At 38.4% G+C, this 19,057-nt stretch overlaps 1 protein-coding gene across 1 annotated transcript; it reads left to right on the top strand.

The window, feature by feature from the left end:
• The first annotated feature begins 5,538 nt into the window (after positions 1–5,538).
• Positions 5,539–8,154, top strand: lpar6a (lysophosphatidic acid receptor 6a). The gene has a single exon (XM_084419109.1). It carries the CDS (start codon positions 6,385–6,387, stop codon positions 7,477–7,479), a length of 1,095 nt encoding a protein of 364 aa, XP_084275235.1. The 5' UTR covers positions 5,539–6,384; the 3' UTR covers positions 7,480–8,154.
• The last annotated feature ends 10,903 nt before the right edge of the window (positions 8,155–19,057 follow it).

Consider the following 19,057-nt stretch of genomic DNA (forward strand, 5'->3'; position numbering starts at 1 on the left):
GTCAAAATATAGAAATACCTCCTTAAAGCAACATGTTCACTTTTTACAGTGAATATCAATGTATATACTTCACATCCTCTTACATCTCTTCCTTTCAGAAGATGTTACTTTGTGCACTTTGCATCACTACATGAACTTAACATTCACTTTTCCTTCCTGCCAAATGCCCACAATTTTGCAAGAATGAGCAATGGTGCAACACTGATTCATGACGCAGTATCTTTTCAGTCTGTACACGTTGCCACACATTCTTTCAATATGACAACGACCAACCACTCTTCTGAAATTGTGAATTGCAACATCAAATAAACACCTAGACATCCGTGAATTGAGGCTGTGTGTCATAAACACCAGCAAATACAAGTGCTTTCACAGTACTTTTGTTGGGAAAAAAGTTGGGAAAGACCTCCCATACTTGTATGGCTTTCTTCAGTGGAACACAAAAGCAGATGTTTAGCAAAATGTTCAGGCTGCTCTTATATAATGGAAAAATATGATTAAGTGCACTTTTTTTTTTTTTTTCAAGGGAAGATTGGGAAAAGTCCTAAAGTACTATTGACTATACTTAAGAGGACCAGTAAATAATTTACATTTTTGGATGAACTATTCCTGCAAAAACTATAAGTGCAATTACAATCCTCTTAAGTTCGATTCGGAAATAATATGGAACATCTGGTACACATTAATGTGTTTCTATTTGCAAAAAGCAAACTGTCAGCTATAGGTTGGACCACATAATGGCCAAGTAGCCATCAGTAATACACCCACATATACTATGTAAATATACCCACTCATTATAGTCAACAATCAAAGAGTCATGATATTGATTTTTTGTCCATTATGCGCGGACATAATCTCTGTAAAGCTAAATATTTTATGCGTTTCGACCAAGGAAGCTATTAGCTGTATACTGATAAAGTATTATGACCAAAGGGAAGTGGGAAGAGCAAACATACTTAAATTCCCCACAAATCATTTTGCCCTAATGAACCGATACAGATAAGTGCAGCAATATGTGAAACATTCTAATGCAGCTTTCATTGACGGTATAAATGCTTTTCACATGCCACACAAATCTGATTTGGTTTTCAAATCCCAATTAACTGTCCGTATCATTTCGTAAGTAATGCAAGCTGATCTTTTTACTCAGATGTTGTGTAGTCAATCTCCAGTGTTTCTACATTAGTTGGTGATTATGTAAGCATCAACACAATGCCAAAAGACTTATAACAACTAACACTTGAGAAAAAGAAGTAATTGTATTGAATGTGCACTTGTACTTCACATCTTAAAAGTGTATATTTAAAACCCTGTACTTGCAGATATTATAACATTACTGAAATAGAAGGCCATTTAAGTGTAGGCCTACTTAAAGAGAGTACAATTTTATGACAGTATCTTAAAACACTTAAGTATGCTTTTAAAAAGTAAATATATAACATGCAATTAAGTGTCTAAAAACATTACATTAAGTAAGCACCTAAGTATATTCTATTACAGTATAGTATTTCCATAGTAAGTGCTCTTTTTAATAGTATGCTAAAGTGTACTTTTCACAATAGCTGTAGTGTGTAAAGAGTGGACAAACAACTGTATGTTCTGCTGGAAATATGTCTTTAATGAGATTTCACTGCTATGCTGAACAATTTATTTTTAGCAAGTGTAATTTGTATACAAAATGATTGGAATGCGTGAACACATAAATATTATTCAAGGACAAGGCTGTCTGTAGATGTTGGAACTGACACAAAGGACGGTTAACTAACACTTCTGTTGGTCCCCAGTCGAGCGTGCCTTGGCCATTGCACAGTTTCCTGCTATTGAAATGAGATGCTTTGCGTTCCTGAGACATGCGTTTCGTCTAGTGGCTGTGCACAAATGCGAGTCTTGTTTTTATGTGTTCAGTGCAATGGTTTTGTTGGAGGTCTTGCGTGCAGCAGACAATGACATGTCTGTTTTTCACCGAAAATGTCTCCCTGACCTTGGGGGTGTTTGTTTTAAAGGAGCCCCATGGGGAAAGCAGAACAATGGCCATAAAACATCTTACATGTTTCGCATGGGCAGCGCAGGCTTTCTGAGCTATATATTCATGTCAGTTTGCTGGGTATTTTCGCTTCTTAATAAAATCTCTAGCACTAACATTTGCTGATGTTTGCTTTGGTAACGTTATGTCACGCATACATAATACATTAGACATGAATATACATGTCAGCATGTCACAATGTCAAATCTCAGCCTCAAATGCCACACCAGCAAAAGCATTTGCTGACCAGGCTAGAACTTACCATAGCGTCAGGTTACGTCATTTAGGGAGTGTGTTTACTTATTCTTTTTTTAATCTGGACAAAGAAAAGCGAAACGTTTGAAATATCACAATGTTTGCAAGGAGGGCAACATCACATTTTTAGTTGTTTTTTTTGGCCTGTTTTATCAACTACCAAGTCTAAACACATATTTCACGTACAGCATATTGCACAAGTAAAGTAATACCTCCCATTATATCTCACAATCTCTCTATTTTGAGGTATTATTTATGTCCTTCAATCCAAGTCCTATGTGCTATCAGCATTGATTTTTCCTTAAAATAAACAAACAATGATTTTTTTTTTCTGTGACATTAAATTGTCATATTAGTAGAGCACAACAGGTTTGGCAGTACAACTCCCTTTCACTTTTTCTATGGAGAAATTGATTTATAACAATAAAATAGAATAACTTCTAATATTCTTCACCATCTACACAGTGAAAAAAAAGTTGCTGCCTTAAATTAAGTACAATCAACTTGGATGTTTATGTAATTTCAACTTAAATTTTGATTTAAGTTGTATAAACATAAAGTTTAAAATAAGCTATTTTGATGAGTTAAAGCAATGTAAAAACATATGTTGTTATAACTTATAGATCATATAATTGTTTACAGTGTATATATGAATGACTTCAAATATATTGCATTTAATACTTATAATAAATCAATATTTCATTTTATAATGTGCTGCAGTTTTTTATTTAATTATTATTTTCATGGTTATTCATGGTCATTGGGGATCCCTGTGGAGAAAATGAATGAGAAAACACTTCCAGAATTTTGGTCCCTCTGTTATTTAATCAAAGACTGATTCCTCACAGTATTGCTTAATACATTGCATGTTGTTGTTGCAAGATGGTGCAATGTGTCATGGGGTGTGGTTTATAATCCAGAACGCCTTGCCGAACCCTAATATAACGTCTTTAAAACTATGCTATGCTCTATTCTCTAAACTGAAGGACGGTTTGCTGAGGTAGCTGGTTGCACTTCTGCTTATTTTAGCTTTGCTATAGTTTGGAAACGCACAGAAATGCAGTTTCTACAGACCCTTTCCAAAAAATTTGAATATCATGGAAAAGTTTATTTATTTCCATAATTCCATTCAAAACGTTAAACTTCCATAGATTATAGATTCAGGGCCCACAACTTAAACGATTTCAAGTATTTAGTTGTTTATTTGTACATAATTTGGGCTTCCAGCTCATAAAACCCACGCAAACAGGATTTCCAAAAATGTGAATATTACATGAAATCACACAGTAATTACACAGTGATACCATGGTCACTGAACCAGGTTTTGGTTCTTTTGGCAGTGTGGGCAGGTGCAAATCCTGCTGGAAAATGAAGTCAGCATCTCCATAAAGCTTGTCTGCTGAAGGAAGCATGAAGTGCTCTGAAAATGTCCTGGTAGACGGCTGCGTTGAGTGGACAGCACAGTGGACCAACACCAGCCGATGACATGGCTCCCCAAACCAACACAGACTGTGGAAACTTCACACTGGACTTCAAGCATCTTGGATTGTGTGCCTCTCCATTCTTCCTCCAGACTCTGGGACCTTGGTTTCCAAATGAGAAGCAAAATTTGCTCTCATCAGAAAAGAGGACTTTGGTCCACTGTGCTTTATTAAATCCAGAGTCAACACAGCCGTCTACCAGGACATTTTCAGAGCACTTCATGCTTCCTTCATTTTCCAGCAGGATTTGTACCTGCCCACACTGCCAAAATAACCAAAACCTGGTTTAATGACCATGGTATCACTGTGTAATTACTGTGTGATTTCATGTAATATTCTAATTTTGATTTCGTGGGTTTCATAAGCTGTAAGCCATAATCATCAAAATTATAACAAATAAAGGCTTGAAATATCTCACTTTGCATGTAATGAGTCTATATAATATATTAGTTTCACCTGTTAAGTTGAATTCTTGAAATAAATCAACTTTTCCATGATATTCAAATTTTTTGGAAAGGGTCTGTATGTTCATGCAATAAAATCACAAGTGAGAACTCTAATATTAAAAGTTCCAATATGAAAATCAAGCTTTTAATGTTGTTTATATGTCTATGGTGTTTTTAATATGTGGTGTTTGCACATGGTTGTCACAAACCATGTGCAAATTCATAAGTCAACACCATTGCTGAGTATTTTCTCCTTAAAACTTCAGTGAACCAAAGACAGTCTCAAAAACACGGTTTGAAATCGCTGGTGTTTCTGACGTCACAAACTACCTTGTAACCAATCAGATCAACGTGTGATCGTCAACGAGTGGATCTCTGAGCTGGTGTGAGTGAGTGGAGGCGGGGCTAATTTGCATATTCATAGAACCGTGTATACTAAATGAGGCAAGGGTGTAGAGTTACATTCAAGCTATTTTAAGGCACAAATATTTTCATTTTGGTGACTAATTCCTTAAATTTGTTTTAAGGAATAAAATTATTGACTACAGGGGGACTTTAAATGGTTTCTCCCAGACAATTTTTCTACAAGTCTTTCGCTTCTAAAATAAAATAAAATAAAACACAAGGAGCTCAACGGCACTTGATCCAAGCACATGATGTCATGTGACTAATCATGCTAGAACCGCATGACAAAATTGATTGGATAATGACATACCCTGATCTTAAGGTAGCAGAAAAGGACAATATACGTCCATGGCTCTGGTAAAACATCTAATATGTGATATAAGCTAGCAAATATATGTGTTATATACATAATCTCAGAAATACAGTCCGAATAAATGGATAATCTGAATGACTGTCTGAACTGTCAATGCTCATTGCAATCAGATGGTGTAATTAAGGCATCTACCAGCAGGGGCTAACTGGACCGTGCTAAAGTTAAACTGTGACTGCCTAGCAATCGCACATGTGTCTCCTAAGAAGAGCTCATAAACTCAGAGCTCTTTGTCAAGATACAAAAGTCAGAGATTTCAATATGAAGCCCCACTAACTGAGCTATTCTATCCACATTTTATAGTTCCAGATTTCAACAAAACAGTTGAAACTTACAAAACACACATATGAGAACTTAAATAATCATTTAAAGCATAACCTCTCATTATAATTTTCCTATGGGTAAGGTTTAATATTATAGAATACAATAACAAATTAAAAGTTGTCAAAAGAGACAGTTTGCACCTTGCACATGGTATAATAATAATCTCTTCTCAGTCAGAGGAGGAGGGATCTATCCAGGAGGTAGGGCCAGTCAGACACGTTAGTCATGATAACACTGGCTTGTGAAGTTCTCCACAGCACAGCTGCCTCTCTCCCGCCTCTTCAATGCACACAGCACAGAATTGCCCCTGGGGCCACTGCTGACGGAGACACCAAGACAGAGCTGTGAGGAAGGGGGTGGGACAACAGACCCTCGCTGAAGCAAGTCGGACTCGCTCATTTGCACAGTCACACACTCAGGGAGTGCTGCATGCGGTCTACAGGTGCTCCACAATCACTGGACCATATGTGGGACTGAGAACAAAGAGGGCTAATTGAAAGGATACTTCAAGACAAATCTGGGAACAACAACTATTTTTGAATGCTTTAATTAGTATGTTGGAAAAAGACATCTGCTTTTTCTCAACGGGAATATGCTAAGAGTGGATTCTAACAGGACTACTCCCTTTGGCTGATTGTGGATGGTATTGCTCAAGTGAAACCAGAGGAAAGAACTGTGTGAATTGAAACTTTGAAGTGAGTAACTTCTAAGCTTGGGGCAACAATCTTGTGGGGTGGCTGGGGAAAGGGGGAGGGGAAGAGGTAGTTGGGGTCTGGCTCCAGTCTCTGGGGTGAAATGCCTTCAACATGAGGCTTTGTTGGAGAATGCCACAGAGAAGTGTTTGATCGCTTCAGTTTTCAACTGCCAGCTAAAAAAAAAAAAAAAAAACATTAAAGAGATCTATGTGCCCTTGAAGGCAAGACCATTTTGCGGTTGGAAGAAATCTGTCTGCTGCGCATGCTTTGTTTTGCCCTGCTGAATTGTGGATTGAGGGAAATCCTCTTATTGTGTAGTCTCGCCTAACTGCCACCCCATAGTGTGCCTTTGTTTCTCATTGAGATATACAACACGACTGTTCAGATGGAGAGTTTGACCCAGAAATGGGCTGGCAACGTCAGCCAATATGACAATAATTCTCTGCAGCTAATCAACAATAGTTGCCCGAAGAATGACAGCTTCAAATATCCACTCTACAGTATAGTGTTTAGCATTGTCTTCATGGTGGGACTCATCACCAATGTTGCAGCCATGTACATTTTCACTTGTTCACTGAAACTGAGCAATGAGACCACAACGTATATGATGAACCTTGTGGTGTCGGACTTGTTATTTGTGCTCACGCTCCCTTTGAGGGTTTTTTACTTCATCCAGCAGAACTGGCCATTTGGCAGTCTGCTCTGCCAGCTCTCTGTTTCACTCTTTTACACCAACATGTACGGGAGCATCCTCTTCCTAACGTGCATCAGCGTGGACCGCTTCCTCGCCATCGTTTACCCCTTCCGTTCGAGGGGGCTCCGGACCAAACGCAATGCTAAAATCGTGTGCGTCGCCGTTTGGATTCTGGTGCTTTCTGGAAGTCTTCCGACAGGCTTCTTGCTGAATAGTACAAACAAGCAAAATAACTCAATATCCTGCTTTGAGAACTTCTCCTCAAATCAGTGGAAGAGCCATCTCTCGAAAGTGGTGATCTTCATCGAGACCGTGGGGTTCCTTATCCCCTTGATACTGAACGTGGTTTGCTCCGCTATGGTGCTCCAAACCTTGAGGAGGCCGCAGACAGTCAGTCGAGGAGGGAAGCTGAACAAGACAAAGATCTTGAGGATGATCATCGTCCACCTCTGCATCTTCTGCTTTTGTTTCATCCCCTACAATGTTAACTTGGTTTTCTACGCACTGGTGCGGACCAAAACCTTGAAGGGCTGCGCGGTGGAATCGGTGGTTCGGACGATCTATCCCATCGCTCTGTGCATTGCTGTGTCAAACTGCTGTTTCGACCCCATCGTCTACTATTTCACCTCAGAGACAATACAAAACTCCATTAAGAGGAAGTCTCAGACGAACCGTTCCTTGGATGTCAAGTTCTCTGAGGCCTTGCAGTCGGAGACAAGTTCATCCCTTCAGTTCAGCCTGAGGTCCATAAAGAACAAGATGTTTCACAATGAATCCAACGTATGAGGACATATATATATATATATATATATTGGACAAATGGATATTGCTCAACATCCTATCTTGCAACAAATCTCAAAGTCATCACATAAAGTGGATGTAAGGAAACAGAATGCAGAAAAAGCACTCTGCGGTGGATGAAATGTGGCATGAAACATGTGGATTATGCCCTAATTGGGTTTGTTAATATCTCTCTGGGCAATAAGTAAACTATGTCCTTTTAGAGGGATTTACCTCCCTCTTAAAGTCATCCTTCAGCCCGGTACTGGGGGCCACACCTGTTCTCAGTGGATATCTATCCAAACATTTGGATAACTTAACTGTGGAGTAAGAATAATACAAATATAGATCAACTGGAACTTGATTAAAGTAGACCAGAACTTCTAACTATATGTGAATGTACTTACATTTCAAGAATGGTAAGTGAATGTGGAAATAACATACTAGGATATAACCACTATTTAATTAAAGCCACAAACAAAATTGAATGATACTATTTCATGCAACGCCACATGAAAACACATTTACTGCCTGAAGTGTCATAGTATTAACAAGCTGAAAACTTTTGTTGGCACTTTATATAATACTGTATATTAACTTTGCACTGTTATTGATACTGTCATAACGCACTGTTTTTTTTTCCTGTTACAAACTTCACTTGAAAATAAAGTTCTAAAATCATTGGTAGAAGTATTTATTTACAATAGATCATCATCATTGCTTCTCCCTCTGTAATGTCCATTCACAAATACATGCAATGTTGAAGTTGCAATGTTCCCTTTTTTCTGTTTAATCTTTACATATTCAACAGTTACTATTTAAAGTCTTTACTATCTGTGTATACCATTGTAAATGTGTGTAATGCCACGCTGATATAAAATATGAAATTCTCTCTGTGTTTGTAGCCATTTCAGTTGGCTGATATTGACAAAGAACAGTCTCTTAGACTAAATGGAACGTAAAAACAACATTTCAGTCACTCAAAGTGTCAGTAACTGAATAGTGAAACAGAATCGTCTTGATACGAGAACACCAGTTTTTCCAAAATTCAGTTTTTCCTTGTTCGTATGAAAATGTAATCTGCTACAAGCATAACTGAGCCGGGGTTCTGGAGAAATAAGGTTGAGAAATTTGTTTATAATTGCGTAATTTGTGACATGACAGCACAACGCTAGATTTGGCAGGAACTGTCAACACACCCAATCCTGTCCAACATCCTCCCTTCTAAACGTGCCTGTAAAAGTCTGCAATAAGGTGTTGCTGTATCTGTAAAGATGCGTCAGTCAAAAAGGGAGATCCAGAGCTTTTAAGCTCTTGGCACAAGTGATAGATTAGATCACCCTCACTCATTATGTCTCTGTCAAGCAATCAAAGAAAAAGGGGAAATGAAAAAGACGGAAGCTCTTATGAGAAGTACTGACTTCACGTTTGCGTCAAATCTGCTTCCACTTATTCATGCAAATCACCCTAGTTTTAGTGTTTTGAACCAGGGAACTTGACTGGATCCCAATTTGTTCATCGTCTCTCATAAGGCACTTGTCCCTCACAAAATTCAGAATGGTGGTGCATTATGGATTTTTCAATTACAGATTATTCCAATATTACATTTGGTCCCCCTTATATTTCAATATTTTTGTACATCCCTCTTTAAACCTTATGCAACTGTCTGATGATACATTTTCCAAATGGCTCAAACTGGTGAGTGGCGACAGATTCTTTAAAAACTGCTGTAGATGATGGTCCACCCATTTGCATTCTGTATTCAAGATTTTATGAGACAACTGGAAGTTTTGGACAGAAAGTTGAGTTCTTTTAAATGCATCTTTAAGTCATTATGTAATAAGTCAAAGCTAAATATGGAAGGTAAAAACATCCTCAATAAAGCATGTGTTAGTTCCCAAATATCAAACCGAAATCCTGTTTTGTTTTCACTTCCTTAGTCACCTTTTTTGTCAGCATGCATGTCACGAAAACAGTGTACGGGTCACTTTTAACCTCATGATTTAAAAGAAAAAAAATGTATTATGTTCTTCATAAAAAAAAAAATATATATATTTTTTTTTTTGCATTGTGACATTATTTTCATGCATGCAAAACAAGCTCATTACCATTGTAATGTGTATTTTTTTGTAATACAGTAAAAAGAGAATTATACTAATTGACATGTACATATTGTTACAGTGCAAAACAATCCTTAAACTTAATATGCAGAGCAAAATATGGAAAAACGCAAAGCAGCTGTTGTGAGATCCATCCATTTGATTGTTTGTATGGATGTGCACTGGTTTCTCTTGATTTTGCAGTATTTTTTTTCTTCTAAGCAGCTTGTTATGCTCCTGGCGCTATGAAGGTGGAGCGGTGTGGTTTTGATAAACATCGGCTTATGTCTCCTAACTTCAAACATGCATTACACATCCATTATTTTCCCCGCTGCTCAGCCCTGCACAAACACAGCATCCGAAACCCAGCATGCCACCTCAAGCTCCACTTCAAAGCTTCAAAAACTTCAACACAGGCTTGTTTACTTTTTCGCCACCTTTGACTGGTTCATTTCCTGATGATGTGAGAAGGAGGGGTGCATGGTTCCAAGAACTGAAGACAGTCTTAACTAGATTAAGACTAAAGCTATTATTTAGTCTGCTTAGTCCATCGGTTAGATTTTGTTCTGTCTGGATTTATATGTTGATAGAAATGTTTATCTTACATTTAAAGAAGCCAAAAAATTTACTTTTGTCATTTAGTCAAAAAATAACTAGTCAAATTTATTTAGTCTATATATATATATATATTAGTATCGGTCAAAAGTTTGGAAAGTTAATATTTTGAATGTTTTTGAAAAAAGTCTCTTATGCTCATCAAGCTTGTATTTATTCGAAATCAGACATATCAAAAATCATTTTAATATGCTGATTTATTATCAATGTTGGAAACAGTTGCTGCTTAATATTTTTTAAAACCTGTAATACATTTTTTCAGTAACCTTTGATGAATAAAAAGTTAAATGTACAATATGTAACTTTTTCGCCGCTAGGGGTCGCTAACCTCTTACAATAACAAAGGCGTAGTTTGATGATGCAACATTTGCTAAGAATTATGGATCTTGTCGTCAACGTCAAGCCGACCGATCTAATAATGTTTATGGATGAGTGAATACATCGATGTTTTTATCATGACTGTGATATGAAGCAGGTCGGGATTGCTAAGAGATAGCTATCAGCTCCACACGCGACGCGAGTCCCGCAGATATAAAAGGAATAAGGACATTTTATTCTACCGAACTACACGCAAGTGCAGAATTACTACTCACAGGTCAGTTTATTAGACAAATTAAACTTGTGAGGTAACGCAGCGCTGTTTCACTTGGTCTAACAATACACTATCACACTAAACTGCATTTGAATGTGTTGAAATTGATGTTATTCTATGTGTTAGTTTGTCTGTATGAGACTAGCAGTAAGCTAGATCAACATTAGAATAACATACAGATCATATTCTAACATTTTATCATTGTTGAATTATATAACATTGATTCGTTTTATGTAAACGTGCTCACCTGTTTAATAAAGTACATGTAGGAGTGGTCGAAGTCTCGGACGTGGAGCTCTCAGCATCTCGAAAACACCGTGCTGATATTGATTCTCGTTTTAGTTCTCCTTTTTTATCCAAAGTCTGCTTGCCATGAACGAAACAACAACAGCGTGCAGATAGACATTACGAACTACACAGTTGTCCACGTCTGTCGCCTTGGTTACTATCAGAGGGCTCTGGTTACTATGGCAGTACGAGCGGAAACCAGGGAGAACGCGGATATGACGCCATTGACGGCGACAAAACGGAAATAAAGAAACGGTCCGTGTCTTCGAATTAAATTACAAATTTCTCCTGGTTTGAAAGTTGTTGGGAACAGTCGGGATAATGTAAGTACACAACAAAACAAAAAAATATAACATAGATATAGTGATTTTTGCTATTTTTAAAGCAAAAAAACCTACATATTGTACCTTTAAAAAAAAGAACAGCATTTATTTAAAATAAAAATCTTTTGTAACAATATTCACTACCACGCAAAAGTTTGGGGTCAGGAATTTTTTCTTTAAAGTAATTATTTTATTCAGCAAGGATGTGTTAAACTGATTCAACGTGATAGTAAAGATTTATATTGTTAGAAAAGATTTCTATTTTGAATAAATGCTGTTCTTTTTAAACTTTTTATCCATCAATGAATCCTGAATAAAGTATCAAAGGATCCAAAAATATCTTAAACAGCACAACCGTTTCCAACATTGATAATAACTGAGCATCAAATCATCATATTAGAATGATTTCTGAAGGATCATTGTGACACTGAAGACTGGAGGAATGATGCTGAAAATTCAGCTTTGATCACAGGAATAAATTACATTTTAAAGTATATTAAAATAGAAATCTATTATTTTAAATTGTAATAATATTTCACAATATTACTGTTTTTACTGTATTTTTTATCAAATAAATGCAGCCTTGGTGATCATAAGAGACTTTTTTCAAAAACATAAAAAAATTGTAATGTTTCCATCTTTTGACCGGTACTATATATATATATATATATATATATATATATATATATATATATATATATTCTTTGGTGAATAGAAAACACAAATGCACTTAGTGTCTTTAAGTATTTATAAATCTATATTATATGTATTTAAGTATTTATATATGTATTCTTGTGTGTTATATTTCAAGGCCTGGTTTCACACACAGGGCTTAGATTAATCCAGGATTAGGCCTTAGTTAAATTAAGACATTTAAGTAGCTTTTATAAATGTGCCTTAAAAAAAAAAAAAAAAAAAAAAAACCTTACTGTGGTGCATCTTGTGACAAAACAATGGCACTGAGATATTTTAGGATATACTTTCAGTTAAAACAACTCAAACATGCATTTTAGTCCAGGACTAGACTTAAACCTTGTCTGTGAAACCAGGTCTTCTGAAGTCATATAATAGCTTTGTGTCAGAGATCAGACTGAAACTTAAATCAACCTTCATTAAAAGTATAATGAATCTTGGAGTTTAAGGATGAGCGTTATGGCCCTTGCTGTAATTTTTTGACATTTTTCATGTTGCATTCCCAGAACACAAGACAGCAGAGACGGAAAGGGCCACAACAAAACAAAGAGGCTAGTGTGTAAACTTGCGAGTGACCTTCTGACCTTTCGACATGTGAGCGCCGCATTACAAGAGAAAGTGAAGCAAAGCAGTTGGCAAAAAAAAAAAAAAAAAAACCTTAGCCATCGTAACTGTTCTCAAATCCTGGTGTTTCATTTGTACTCCTCTGTCTTTAAACGGGAGATTAGCATGTTTATTGACATGTACTCGTGGTGAAGCAGAACAGCTGAACAAGCAAACAGGAACCCGCTGAAGTTATTGATAGAATCCCCAGGGCTGCCAGATTAGGTTTCCCCATGACCCCTGACCCCGTTTCAGCAGCACATGTGACAGGAACTCTTCTCAAAACTGACTCAGGTATGCTAACCCAAACCGAAGCGCGCCCTGAAAGCATGTTTCCTGACTGTGAACCGTTCTGGCTGTCGACCACATCTTTCTGTTTCTGACACAGTCGCTAATGCTGTCAGTATTCATTGTATAAAAGAAAACAAAAAAGGACAAAAACAGAACATAGGATATGTTCAGAATAGCATGCTATCTTTTTTCTCTTACAATATGAAACTTTCCACATGTAAGGTTTACGCTGCTATATTGAACCAATAATCGGAACAAAAGGCAGTTGAAGGTGACGTGCATAATTCAGTTATTTATCTGACTCCAATATAATTCATCTGACTCCATTAAAGTTGTTGTTATTCTTTAACCTCTTATTCTTTAAAGGTAAAAGTCTTTCTTATAAGACTGATAGGAAACCATAGGATTAAACCTGAACGTTTAGATAATGAAAGTTATCACTTTAGCTTTCAACATCATCAGTGGTAAAAGGAAAGATTCTCAAAGCTTATAAAGCAGGCAAAGTTATTCATTCAAGTTATATGTTTAAATACAGACAGTAGAATGGGACAACATACTGTATAGAAACTTAGTTGTAACAAATAATGCACTGTTGTGCAAATGAGGCCGTTAAAGCCTTTCCCATAGCATGAGGTGTGCGGGAGTCTCCCAGATCAACAGTTAACTTTCCCTCTTATATGAGCAAAGCATTATTAAACATGAGAGGAATACCAACACCGAAACCGACCGACAGGAATCCAAAAGATAAGGAAAATGGGTGGTGATCAAGAGGGAGAGAGGAACATTAACATATTCTCCTCAATGCATGTTTAAGCAATATTACCTAGACTGTACATAATATCTCTTTTCAGTTCACCACCATTCAGTTCAGTTTATAAGCTGTCAGATGAGACCAAACATGGCATAGTTACATAAGAACACACTATAGTAAATAAACAGTATGTAGTTGAAAGCATTTGTCATGTGAAGCGAATGGTACAGACGTGTCATTGAGGTGCAAACGACTCTGTCACTCCAAACAGGACCATCCTGCCAACCAACAGTCCTCAATCAGCATATTGATCAATCCCTTGCACTAGATCGGCATTAGCATACTGTGATGATGAAGGCCGCTGTGCCACGTTGAATTCACATCGATACCTTTAAAAGGATTTCTGAAGTACTAGGGCAGTAAAGAGTTCTGCCCATATTCGCTCAGCCCTAAACACATATACACTGAGTACCTGGATTACATTTAACAAAGTGTAGAATACAACTGAGCACAATGCTTTGGGTACTGTATCCCATAATGCAATGCACTGAGATTAATTAACCAGAATCAATATCTTTTTATATCTGCTTATGATAAAAAATAATAAAAAAAAAAAGTAGGTATATACTTATTTGATTAGATTGCCAAGAGAATTAGGTTAAAAATAATGTTCTATATTTAGCATTATATGACATTAGGATGCCACATTCATGTTAAAACAATGTAGTGAAGCATACTACTGTTGCACAATGCATTCGGTTTCACATACTTTACAAAACAGAGGGAAGCAGCACAACTGTTTTTCAGCAAATCAGCATATTCATACGATTTCTGGAGGATCATGTGACACTGAAGACCAGAGTAGTGATGCTGAAAATCCCCATCCCCACTTTTTTTCTCAAAAAAACATCTGTGATCCACAGAAGAAGATCACATTCATTTACAAGAAGTGAAAAATGCTGCCATTGAAACCAAAAATATACTGTAATATGTTTTATTCAAGACACATTCCCTGAAAACGTACTCGGTTACTAAACGTAACCTCTGTTCTCTCTAGAGAGGGAACGAGTATTGCGTAAGTAGCTTACGCTGCGGTAAAGTCTCCTTTCTCGAGATACTGAAGCCAAAAAATTATCCTTAATTTTTAAAAATCTTGTCAACGCAGTGCGGCAGCCTGCAGACCTAGGGCAGGCGACTCGCGTGCCCATTGGCTGCTCTGCGGCAACTGCAGCAGCCTATCGCTGAGCCCTAGGCGTGACGTCACGTCCAATGAGCGCGCTTGGCGCGCTTAATGCGTCACAGCCCGTCATTAGGGGTGTGGCTTAGCGTATATAAGCAGGGCTCAGAGGCTGCTTCACTGGTTTCTGTCGCATGAAGCGAAATGAGCTCGTGGCGTGAGCACGGCGGGTTACGCAATACTCGTTCCCTCTCTAGAGAGAACAGAGGTTACGTTTAGTAACCGAGTACGTTCTCTTACGAGAGGTTCTCTCGTATTGCGTAAGTAGCTTACGCTGCGGGAACTCCCTTGTCAACGCTGTGCGCGCGCCCAGCATCCTGAATGAGTCCCAGGGAAAGCCTGGGGAACGCGATAGCGGAGCTGGGCGGCCAAGATAGCACAGTACACAAGCACATACTATGGGGCATGGAGCGGCACAGCCGGTCCAAACTGACACTTCCCACGTAGTGCAGCTCAACCAGTAGAGCTAAATCATACAACGTAGCCCGCGCATAGACAGTGGGCTGGCTACGCGAGACTTAGACTGATAACACTTTAGCCTGCAAAGTGGGAACTTCTAGGTTGTAAAACCTCACAAATGTGGAGGGGGAGGCCCAGCCTGCCGCTGCACAAATGGCATGAATGGGAATCCCGCTGGACCACGCCCACGATGAGGCCATGCCTCTGGTGGAGTGCGCTCGAATGCCCAGTGGGCACTGCAGGTTTTTAGACGCATAAGCAGCCGCGATAGCGTCCACTATCCATCTGGACAGGGTGTGTTTCGAGGCGGCGAGACCCTTGGTGCGCCCACCAAACGAAACAAAGAGCTGCTCTGAACGCCTAAAGGCGGCGGAGCGAGAAATATAGTTTCTTAACGCCCTAACTGGGCAGAGGAGATTACTATCTGCCTCGCAGCCAGAATTCGGCAGGGCTGAGAGAGAAATGACCTGCGCTCTGAAGGGAGTGCCCAATATTTTGGGGATGTACCCATGCCTCGGTCTGAGAATAACTTTAGAGTCATTTGGTCCGAACTCGAGGCACGCGGCGTTAGTGGATAACGCGTGAAGGTCTCCCACACGTTTGACTGAAGACAGTGCTATCAGAAAAACGGTTTTGAGCGTGAGGTATTTCATATCCACAGTTTCTAAGGGTTCAAAGGGATGTGCTTTCAGGGCGTCTAAGACCAGTGAAAGATCCCACATAGGAACCGAAGGGGGTCGCGGGGGGTTCATCCTCCTCGCTCCTCTAAGGAAGCGGATGACAAACTCGTTCCTTCCTAATGCACGGCCCGGCTCTGAGACAGAGAGCGCTGAAATGGCCGCGACATAGACTTTGAGCGTGGAGGGGGACCTGCCCACGTCCAACAGCTCTTGAAGGAAGCATAATACTTGCGAAACCCCACATGTCTGTGGATCGAGCCCTTTGGCAGTGCACCATTTGTTAAACACCGACCATTTAGATGTGTAGAGCCGCCTCGTGGAGGGAGCTCTAGATTGTATGAACGTGTTCATCACCCCTTCTGGTAGTCCGCTCGAATTGTGAGATGAAAAGTTGCGATTACCTTTATTATTTTTTTATTCAGTGGCGGAAACAAGCTTCCATACAATTTTGCTTATCATTAAAAGTATCTTACTTAGATATTTTTACTGATTTTTTTATGAGACTAGAGCAGCATAGTGAGTTATCAAAAACATATAAAAAATACTCCCACTTGTTCTAGCAGAAAATCAATTACAAAGCATTTAAGCAAGACATCAGTGTCAGCAATTTCAGGAATTTAAAATGGCATGTTATTGCACTTGAGACTAAACACACATAAATAACGTGTCTTCATCATGTCAGAATAGAGCCGTATAAGTGTGTGTGTGTGTGTGTGTGTGTGTGTGAGTGTGTGTGAGTGTGTTGTTGGTCCAGGTCGTGCCTTTCAAACCCTATCTGAAGTGGATCAGGAGCCTCGCACGCAGTCCACACTGACTACTCTGAGTCCAGTCTTATCTTATCAGTCTAACAGCTCTCCCCCTGGGGCCGCGGTTGAGAAGAGCCAGAGCACACACACAAACACACACTCATTGTGTCCAATACACAAATCTCAAGTCTCCTACACCTCTGCATCTTTGTTTTCGTCAATGGTGTGAATGAGAAGATCCTGATGCACGTCTGTGTGTTTGCTGAGGCGTCCAGCTAGATTTTCAAGGATGGCTGGTTTTTAGTTCATTGCTATGAGTTGCTAAAGGGAATTCTTGGTTGTTTCTCGGATGTTCTGCGTGGTTTCTTAGTGGCTAAGTCAGAAAAGCTCCTCCTCAAGCCTCTATGATATTGGAGCCCGATCTCACGGGAAAACGTACAAATTCTAGGAGGTGGCTTATTCGTACGAATTCATACGACCTGACTCGTACGAATTAGTACGATTTTTGCAAAATCGTACATATTTTACGAATTGGCCAATTCGTATGAATTCATACGAATGACCTTCCCCTGACCCCGCCCCTAAACCTACCCATCACGTGGGTTTAGACAAATCGTACAAATTCGTACGAGTGAGGTCGTACGAATTAGTACGAATTAGCCAACTTTTTATCATTCGTACGAATTCGTACGAATTGGTCGAGAAATAGCGTTGGATATTCTAGCCCCTAGATATGAGAAAGACTTCATATTTTTCTGAATGGGAGAACGTGCAACACGCAATATGGCATAATAAGTCTGTCTTCTACAAAAAAAAAATGCTAATCGACAATTGATAGTCATTGTGTCACTTCAGCTGCTGTTAAAAGATCCAGTTTCCACAGAAACAGTCAGTGTTCTGAGACGCTTGCTTAGGGCTGCACATGCGCATTGCCTGGACCAACCTGAAATATATGGTTTTTAGCATTATAAACAACATTTATATATATTTAAAAATGTATGCTAATGCTAATATGAGTATGTAATAATATGCTAATGTAAATGCTTGGCCAACGAAATGCAAGTGTGCATTCTGGTTGTACATACTTTTTGCTTTTTCCATTTAGTTGTAAATATATGTCAGGGTGTGTTGCTGATTTGAAATATGTTAATTAAAGTAATAGACTATTTACTTTACTGCTTTTGACTCTCTCTTTAGCATTCAGTTTTGATAGACATGCCGCATTTAAGACTTGTATGTAAACCCCCACTGGGTATGATTGGGTAACTGTTCTGCATATTAAAATGATATTCAACATTCCCGCCATTACACGCGTAAAATTGTTTTGAAATCTATCAATGTTGCAAAATAGCAACCGATGAAATTAAGTCATAGATGTTTGAGCTAGAGTCTGACACTGAATTGCATGTTAATTGCAATTGAATTAAAATGTATTATAGTTTAAATTTAAATTTAATTAGCTGAACTTTAGAGTTTTTTTTTTTTACTCACTTAAGTAGGATTTAAGAACATCTTTATATGTTTCAAAATTACTTCTATTTTCTTGGTTAAAATATGGTTAAACTAAACTAAAAGTTTAATGAGCCCCTATTTGGACATAGTGATGGCAAAAAAAGAGAAGGGAGGATAATGGCTTATGGTTAAGGCTTTGTTCAAATTTAAGTATACGCTATAGTAATAGTGATGCTTGCCTCAGAATTAATACCGTTTCATATTAATAATATTTAAATGAAACTCAAAATGTCATGACTGTACTTTGCTCATACTTCTTGTGGTGCAAATGGATTGAAGGTCATGCCGCCTGCAACGCATTTCCTTTCATGTTTTCATCTGCTTTGTTCACTAGCTAAGCAAGGTTTAGCGTGCTTAACACCTGCGGTTCTGAAACCCACACACTCGGAATTGACTAGTGTGCCAAATGCTTCATGTAAGCTGTTAGCCTATAACTAAGAGCATACAAGGTCACAAATGCAAGTGTTTGTGGACTGAATGAAACCTTAGCACAGTGACATGACGTGTCTGTATCTGTGTGGCCTGGGGATTAGCATTAGCAAATTCAGTCATGCATAGGCGCAGACCTGTGTATGTCAAGAAGTAATTTAGGGGTAAATTGTTTTTGTTCTTACATTCCCGTCTTTGTTATATGTTTCTCTAGTGTGGATCACAACATAGATATGTTAGCGTAGCTTCAAATAGCTCTAAACAAC

This window comes from Rutilus rutilus (assembly GCF_951802725.1).
Source record: "Rutilus rutilus genome assembly, chromosome: 9".
Classification (NCBI taxonomy): Eukaryota; Metazoa; Chordata; class Actinopteri; order Cypriniformes; family Leuciscidae; genus Rutilus; species Rutilus rutilus.

What these genes read in the sequence shown, in the direction of transcription:
- lpar6a (XM_084419109.1), top strand. Translation starts at nt 6,385, where the DNA reads ATGGAGAGTTTGACCCAGAAATGGGCTGGCAACGTCAGCCAATATGAC.